This window comes from Artemia sp. Qi Xiang Cuo, chromosome 4 (assembly GCF_049724085.1).
Source record: "Artemia sp. Qi Xiang Cuo chromosome 4, ASM4972408v1, whole genome shotgun sequence".
Taxonomy (NCBI): Eukaryota; Metazoa; Arthropoda; class Branchiopoda; order Anostraca; family Artemiidae; genus Artemia; species Artemia sp. Qi Xiang Cuo.
The window spans coordinates 45,331,441-45,340,783 of record NC_142797.1 but is presented as its reverse complement, the minus strand read 5'-3'; the positions used below and the strand labels follow the sequence as shown (position 1 = coordinate 45,340,783).

The 9,343-nt window shown below is 35.7% G+C and overlaps 1 protein-coding gene across 1 annotated transcript in view; it reads right to left on the bottom strand.

The window, feature by feature from the left end:
- Positions 1-884: 884 nt before the first annotated feature.
- LOC148953159 (synaptotagmin-7-like) overlaps positions 885-9,343 on the bottom strand; it is a 107,022-nt gene continuing 98,563 nt past the window's right edge. The window contains exon 5 of the mRNA XM_089087890.1: positions 885-1,041. Within this exon, the coding sequence (XP_088944016.1) occupies positions 941-1,041 (101 nt within the window). The 3' untranslated portion in view covers positions 885-940. The remainder of the gene's footprint in view (positions 1,042-9,343) is intronic.

Sequence of the window (9,343 nt, the reverse complement as noted above, 5' to 3'; positions counted from 1 at the left end):
GTTCATACAGTTCATATATTTGAAAGAAACATTCTATTTTATATTAAGATATCTACTGCTGAAACTACCACTAGCAACTCATAGTAGCACCAACATGCCAGAGCCCAATACAGCTACATACGCTCCTTCTCGATCATACCCACGAATTTAATCGTAATACTCTCAGTATATTCTATATTTTTAAATTTTTCTTAAAATTATCAAAAAAGGAGAAAAAACGATGAAAAGGTCTAAGCTAAAAAAAAAAACAATTATGGGAAGTTAAAAATACTAGGAACATATAGGAAGTTTGATTAAGAGTAGAGAATACTGCAAGGCCGTATCCAGGGGGGGGGGGTTACCCAGTTTGAACCCCCCTCCCCCCCGAAATTTTTGACCGAGTCGAAAATAAGTCGAAAATTAGTAAAAACCTGGGTAAAAATCAGTAAAATTAGTCGAAAACTGAGTATAAAAAAATAGTGCATAACTAAATAAATGACATTCCCATACAGTGTACCCATGATGACTTTATGACAGATTTGATTGAAGCGTATCAAATTGTCAGCCATTAAGAACTTGTGTGTTTGCTTGTCATTTCTTTTTTACATTCATTACTTTCGAAATTTGAAAATAAAGTGATTTCGATTCGATCCTTAAATTTAAACTTGAAAAAAAGAACATATTTTTAACCACCAATATTTTCAAGAAATAAGATATCTGGCAGCATTGACATTAATTAAGACTATGCAATCTAAATCAGATGGAGAAACAAGAGAATAGAATTTTGAATCATAAAAGCGATGCTAAAAAATGGAAAAAGAAATGAAGGGTTTCTTAGGCATATTTTGTGACAAACAAAAGAACTGAAGTATTCAGATAATGGACAAACAGCTATGACTTTCCAGTCATGTAAACACATATGTGTAATATGAAAACAACCACATGATTAGAATTAACTGAGTCATTCTGGTTTAAGTCGATGCCACTGTAGTACTGTTTGTCTTGGTTTTGCAATCATATCTTGCCAGTGCTTTGTTTCTAAAGTGCCAGTACTGTTTTTACCTAAAAACATAAATATATCATGAATCAGTACATGGATTTAATTTTATTTGGTCTTCTGAAAAGAAGCAATATATTTAGAAAATGTGTTTAGAAAAATTTATGTGACAACATTACATCCAGCACAAATCCAATTAGCCAAAGATCGTAAGTTTCTTCGCTACTGCTGCATTAAACGTACTCTTTTATATACTGCTAAAGAAGTAAACTTTGGTTAATGCTAATGAAATAAAATAAAATACGATGAATATATAATAAAAACACATTTGGGCTATATATTTGCACATTAGGGGGTGGGGGGGGGTAAAGCATACCATATTTTAAATACGTAACCTAAACTAACCTAGGTACCTCCCCCCCTAAACCCCAAGAAACAATAGTTTAAATACCGTAAACGCAATGAAAACTTCTCTTTGCGTTCCAATTGTTAATAGCGGTGTCTTGAAATAACCAGTCTGGCGGGTATATGTCCCGGTATCTGTAGCATCTCCAGTTTGACATTCCATATACAGTATATAAAAGAGTACGTTTAATGCACTCGTTTTCTTTCTTCTTAGGATGGACGGGCACATATTGAGCAAAAGCTAAGCACCCGGTGTTTTAAGAGACGAATTGCAATGACTTTCTGTGTCATATACGAGTTGCTAACAATATTTGAAGACCATTCTTTTACACAGATCAAACATTTGCAAGATTTCCTTTCGCTAGACCTGCTTCCCAATATACTGTCTCAACAATTACAAGCAGATTCCATGGAAATTATCTTCTTGGAAGATTTTCCTCCTCCTTATTTTTTTCGAGGCTAAGCTTATACTAGACAACATTAATTAGATACTTTGGATTAGAAGAAAAGGCAAAATAGATCTGTTTCTTGGCTTCAAAGTACATCTGACAAGATTTTATTGAATGCACTTTTTCCCTGTAGGAGAATGTAAAAATACAAACTTGTCTTTTCAACCATTGCCTAGGCCTAGTCCCTTTAACTATATAAAACATGAAATAATATTAGCTAACCTTTTGACTGCACTATCTACAACCAATCTGTATTTGGGAAGCACATGATATTTTTTTTATATATTCTAAGCTGAAAATGCTGTCATTTGAATGCATGCAGTTAAATGAATTATGAACTTTTTTGTTTCTTGATTCATGTTCAGTAAACTTCTCCCATCAGAAATGTTTAAAGAGAAAATTTCATAAATATCATCGTTCGTTTTGAGACACATTGGGTACATCCCGAAGATGCTGTAAGCAAAAATCCAAAACAAAATCCACTGAGATATACAACGTTGTTGTCCGAAAGCTAATGTATAGAATGTGCTGCTTCTTCTGCAAACAATTGCAACCATACTGTTTTGCATATTTGGAATTAACGTTAAAATGCCTATTAAGTGGCGTGTTCACGCTTAACCTATCAAAGTAATAAATAAATTGCAAATTTACATATTTGACTGGGTCCCAGCTCTTCCTTAATGCTAATTTTGGTAATATTTTGCATTTTTGCCAACTGTTATTGAAAAATTGTTACAAAATACCTAACACCAGCAAAAATTACTTAATTTTTATGTACACTCTAGGGCTATATAGCTTACAGACACAAGAGATGGGGGGGGCTGAAAATAGATAAGACTGTAAGCTACTCTGATAATAAATGACAACAAGTTTTCTGTATTTACTGAAGTAAAAACTTTGCTTCTATGTGTCTAGCTCAGAAGAGGGTATTAAGAAGACTGTGAATGAGGGAGGAATGGAAAACTGTCATTGTCTTTACCAAATCAGTATATATCATTCTTTCTTTCAAAGATCTTTTTCTCGTTTTAAACCTTTATGAATTTTTATTAAAAAACACCGATCATGATTTGGGGAGCAATGTAATTGAGGATTTTCATCAACTTTCCTGCAGTATCTTAACAGAAAAACAAATTATAAGTCACAAATTTATCAAATAATATATTTTCTTCTAAAAATCCAGCACACAATCCTAAACTTTCACTAAATTTTTGGTTAGCCAAATTTGTCAGTTTACCCAACCAATTATCTTAGTACGAATGAAAAATCCAATGAAAATTCAACAGCTTATTCAAGATCAAACAAGAACACGGAGCTTTTGGACACGCCCAACTGAACTTGCCATGAGTCGATCTTAAGTTGCTTGAAAAACGATCTGCTGACAAAAAGCAGTTACTCCTAGTGTCCTAGTTATGAAATATTTCTTACAATGTTGCCACCCTGGCCTGGAAGAATTTACTAAATCTGAGAGGAAAAATTTACTAAATCTCATCTGTTTTTACTAAATGCTCCAAAAAATTGTTCTGTGCGTGCGGCTACCACCGCACGCGCATCGTCAACCATCATTTTTTACTCTAGGAGGATGATCAATAGGGTTTTCACAATCTTTTTTGCTTTTTTCTTCTTTCTTTTCTCTTTTCTCTGGCTTTTCCTCTTTTTTTCGTTTTCCTTCAAATAAACCTACTGCTGTCGCTTGTCACTAGAATTTTATTTTTTAGTTTTTTATTAAAACTACAGATGTCGCTGCGTAGACTGACAACATTAATTCGTTGGAGTTGGGGGAAGTGGATTATTTATTTTCCCTAAAAAGCGTGGAGCTACTTCTGATTGGTTGAGGGTAGGACTGGGCTTGCGTAATAAAGAAGTAATATCCCCCTTGAAGGGCCTCTTTTTTATGACTCCTTCATACGTCTGTTACTAATTTATTTTCGTTCCATGGGAGTAGGTCACAACCGTCAGAGAAAGAGAAACAACAACCTGCAGTGAATTTTCACTGGTCGGTAAACTGCTGTCCTATTTCTTGAAATTACTTCTTGCGGAATTGACCGATTCGGACAACAGTTTTCAGTTTGCTCCTGCAAGAAGTGAATTCAAAAGGGCAACAGTTGCCTTATGACTCCTACAGTATCTTACTGGGAGAAAATATTTTACTGGAAACGGATTGCGAGCGATACACCGCCTTGTAAGCCTTGTCTGTACTTGACGGCTTTTTCTTGCCATCTCCTTACTGGATGCTGTCTGGGCACTTATGAAGCGCTCAAGAACCTTTAATGCATCAATCCTTATGTTGCTATTCGCGGCTTTGTATGTTACAGAGTAATTTATTGTGAACAGATTGCAGTATTCTGATATTGATATTTTTTCGTGCCTGACAAACAAGAAAATGCCGTCAAGGCAAAACTTTAAATGATTCTAGCATTTTTTTGAGCCGAACAATTCGTTTTCTGGTAATTTTACTAAAATAATTACTAAACTAAAAAATATTACTAAATTTGCTTTCGGTTTACTAAATTTACTAACTCAGGTCCGTTTTTAGTAAATTTAGTAAAATTTTACTAAGTGTGGCAACCATGGTTTCTTACCATAACGAAAATACTGACACTTCGCAGGAAAAATAGGGGTTGTTTGAATTTGTCTGTAGGGCAAAAGAATTATAGTATAAATTCCTTTTTCCATCTCGTTAATACATATCAAGCGGAAAAGTAGGCATAGGCCTACGATGTTATGAAGACAGCCGGTTCCGATAGACACATAAATGGTAAGTTATAAAGGCACATATATGTATTTTATTTTAGGGTTCAAGAGAGTAAAGAAAAATCGTGAAAAATGTAAGTTACACAGCAGTATATTTGATTTTTAAATGTCGCCCAAGTAAACTTATTGCCGGGTCATTATTTCAGAACCCTATATATCATTCAAAATAGAATGACTGGCGGAACAGAGAGCTTCAAGAACTGAAGAGAAGTAGTTATTTTTTTTTTAACACTAGTACACTATCTGTTTTAAATATTATCTGTCTTCTTAGAAATTGATTTTTTCTACATTTGTGTAACACAAGTGGCATGATCCAAGCTGAAGATTTTTTTTTTATTAGAGACTTTTCCAGAGTCCCTCTTTTCTTGTCTGTAAGTTGAGACTAGTCACGGATCAACGAGCCTGAGAAAATATGTCCAATTTTCAAAAAGGGGAAAAACTTCCCAGGAAGTAATTTTGATGAAAATTACAACATCAAATTCAAAAATTCAGATAATCATGTCCCTTGGTTTTAAACATCTACCTACAAACATGTAATTTCGTATCGTTTCCTTGAAAATTTGTCAAAGATACGTGATTATTCACCATCAGCATCTGCAATGGCAGACATTAATATCTCAGGCAATTTACGTTTGTCGGCTACAATCTGCGGAAGAGTAAAAGGGATTAAAAGGATGGTGGACGCCCTTGTCCTCTTGGCAAAAAGTAAAGATTTTCGGGTGACAGAATTGGAAGAAGTACAACGGATTTTGGAAAATTCCAGCAGCATTGAAGATTGGGCTGGATTTTGAAATCCTGGGGAAGAGTTTTTGAGTTTTGTCAGATCTACTTTCTGAGGAAACTAACCCTGATTGAGGGGGGAAGTTCCTTAGGGAGTAGTCCCTTAAGGAGGAGCTGCTTCGGAAGATAAGAGATGATAGTCAGTTCCCTCAACCCACAATCGTTAAGCAGTTTTGACTACCATACTGAGCCTTAGCCTTTCCAAACTATGGGCCCTGGTAGATACTCTCTCCTATTACCAGTTGCCACCTATTCCCCTCAAACCTTTGCGCTTTAGCGCAACACCACATTCTTATCTTGTGTTGGTATCGAAATTAATTCCCTACATGACCGCCCCAAGAGGTAGGACCCTGAAGAAGTTACTTCAGGTTTCATCGAGATATGTACTCCATTCCCTGTACTCAGATCATCTCCACGACGCCTCGTGACGTTTGCTACGAGCAATTTCAAACGATACCAAATGAGAAAACTTGCTTTATTCCAGGCATGACTTTAAGTTTGGTTAAGAGGTTAGTTGAGCCAATCTCTCGTAACACCTGGTATCGCTTCACATTCCTGGACCCCATTCTTCGTTTCTCTCAAATATAAATTTGAGAGGGCGAGGCAATTCTACATTTAATCGCACTATAAACTCCTGATAACTGATGACCCCTAGCACAAGAGATAGTTGTCCCTTTTTGTTTTTGCAATTTGTCTGTGTGTTGGTTTGGCAAATGAATCCCCCCTCGGACAAGGCCCAAGCAGTATTCAATTATATTACCACGATTATTTCCCACTAATATCGTACATTGTCTTCTTCAAAATTCCAAACCTGTTACTGCGCATAAGTATTATCCCTTTTTTGGACTCCATGACAAAACCTCCCAGGATTTCCATGACATACCCTGTCTTCATGACAGTCCTGCTTAGATGGGAGCCATATGACACTTCTACGGAATACGACCGCAGCCCTGTTTCCATGAGGGTCAGCAGCTGTTATGTAACAGAAGATGATGCAATCTTGCGTAACCTTGCTTCAGTATTGGAAATGAGCTCAGTGCGTCAACGTCAAGGATATTGTAATGGATGCATTTACACTTTTGGATATTGAAATCGCTAGCAATGACGAAATGGAACCTAGAGTGCCTAAAGTAGCAGAGAAAATTACAAGGGGTTGCCGACTAGCTTAAGAATGGGACAAGGTGTTTCAGGGGTATGAAATGTCATTCAGCAAATTCAAGTCTGAAGAACAGTTATGCTTTGCAGCTAAAGTGAATGTAATTCATATACTTGTACAGAGATTGCAAGATGGATTAAATGCATTAGTGAAATATATTGAAGAGAACAATCTGAACCAATCTATAAAAAAGGAGTGAGTATGTTACTAACGATATTCTTAGTTTATAATTGGTAGTGAGAGTGTAAGGATTATAAACGACTGGATTTAAGAACCAACAAATCTTACGGAATCTAAAAAAATTGGAAAAGTGGTTAATTCTAGTGATAATTTTCTAGGGTTATCTCTTATATGGAAAATATTTTCTCTAGTAATGCTTAATGATACAATGGGAACTGATTCCCCATCTTTGGACTATTGCATAAGACGTTTACGTCGTGGCCCAGATGCATTTACTCAATTTATAGATATATTAATTGAAACAAAACAATTATATTCTGATCTTACTTTTAACCACTACTTAGACGGTCATTTTGTAAGACAACAAGAAATACGTCGATAAATTGTGTCTAAAGTTTTGTGACGTCACTTCTCCTCCTAGAAAGACATTCATTTTATTGATTGTCAGTCAGTTTCTTTTTGGAAGTGAGACAGTCAACATCGAAAAATGTTTTACACCTATCCATTATGCTTCTATACATTGGGCAGCTGGTCATCCTGTGAGAATTGTACCTTTGCTGATGACTATAATGAAAAGTGCAGATTAAGCAATCCATGTAAATTGCATAGAGGATATGCTGTGCAAATTAAAGACTTTAATTCCTGTCTTGAAGAGATTTGTGAATCTCATGCTAGAGGTTTCCTATGCTCCAATTGTCACTATGATAAATGTGATTAATGAGAAAACACTTATCCTGCCATGATTACAAAAACCCTAAACGTGCTTTCAGTTTATTTTTAAGAGACTGGTATTGTCGTGGTTTTATATTGTTTTGGGGAAAAGAGCCCGGTTTACGCTTCAATTGCTGGAATTATAAATGAGTCTTGTTTTAACGACATCGCTGTGAAGATACCGGCTACTCTGATTACATACCTACAGGTTTTTATTTGGTTGTTACAAAAAGTGATTCTTCATATGAGAATTTTGTGTTTGACATTGCTTCCAATTAGCAAATTGAAGCACGTGAATTTTAAAATATGAATCGGAATTATATTATTGACTTTACAAAGATATTTAATAAACAATGCAGTTAGAATATACTTTAAAAAACGTGACCCTAACTTTGCATGCCAAGATGAATACAAGTTAAAACTTGACGAGCTGCTACCACTTATCGTTTCTGATAATTGCCTATACGTAGAAGAAGACGTCTAAAAGGACACAGTGTTTTTGCACATACAAATTTTATTAATAAACAAATTTACACACATGCTTAAAGAATTTCATTCTTAGGGAATCGAAATTTATATTGTATAGGTAGAAAAGAGTATTTTCAACTAGAAAGTCGTTCAATCGAAGATTGTCATCATAAATATTGAGGAATTCACTCTAGGTATGTCCGCGACATCGGACAACAAAATATAATGGTTCGTGAAAACCACAGCTTTTAGTTGATGAATATTGTACTCGCTTCCGATTTTGAATAATAGATTTTCCACTTTGCTCTAGAAAGTTTTTAATGTGAGGTGTTTAGAACGCATACAGTAAACCAAGAGGATAAAAAAAATTCAATATTATTTGTTGTTAGAAAGATACATAGCCAATGTCTTAACAGTTCATTACAGTTGATGGGCTGCACCAGTCTGCACCCCGTCTTTACAGTTGATAGGCTACTGTTAAAAATAATAAGGATATTGTTAACAATTTGAATATACTCGAGAAAATCCGAAGGTATGATGCAATAGGATTTGTATTTGGACATGTAAGGATCCAAATTCATAGCCCTTTCAATGTCCAATCGTATGAGCTATTTTTGAAATTTGTAAGACAACAAATGGCCATTGTAAAAGTTTTATCAGATGTATCATAGGCAACGCAATCGCGCTAACTAAGTAAAGAACGATGTTGGCACAATGTATTATTTATTTTTTTGATTTTTTTTTCTTTAGACGAGGGCGCTTCGTATCGAAGGGGTTGTCATAGGAACTTCGAAAAGGACTCTTTCGATTGGAAACTGGAGTGGCTTTTCCCCTTTTTAATAGTCAAAAGTGATAGGAAGGCAACTAACACCCCTTCCACGCCCACCTTTTCCCCAAACACATGCAATCAAAATGTTGAGATAGTCATTCCGTTCAGCGTAGTTTATTCCTGAGAGAAAATATGTTTTTGAGGAGGACACTCCCCCACAACCCACTGGGCAAGGGTCGTAAGTTATGCCCTGGGGGCATATAAGATTTTATAGAAAGCTTTGTCGTAGAAACTTCAAGAAGGGCTCATTCGATTGGAAATTCAAAGGGCGAGTGCCCTTTTTAATAGTCAAAAGTGAGTGGAGGGCAACTAACCCCCCTCTCATGCCCACCTTTTCCCCAAGCACATCCAATCAAAATTTTGAAATAGCCATTTTCTTTTAAGTAGTCGAAAGTTCTGAAAATTAGGTCTTTGAGGATGACAACTCCTCCACAGCCGTCAGGGTTAGGGTTATAACTTATGCCCTGGGGGCATATAAGGTTTTTATAGAAAGCGTTGTCGTAGAAACTTCAAAATGGGCTCATTCGATTGGAAATTGAAACGGCTAGTGTCCTTTTTAATAGTTCAAAGTGACTGGAAGTCAACTAACACCCCATACGCTGAACAAAATGGCTATCTCAAAATTTTTATTGGATGTG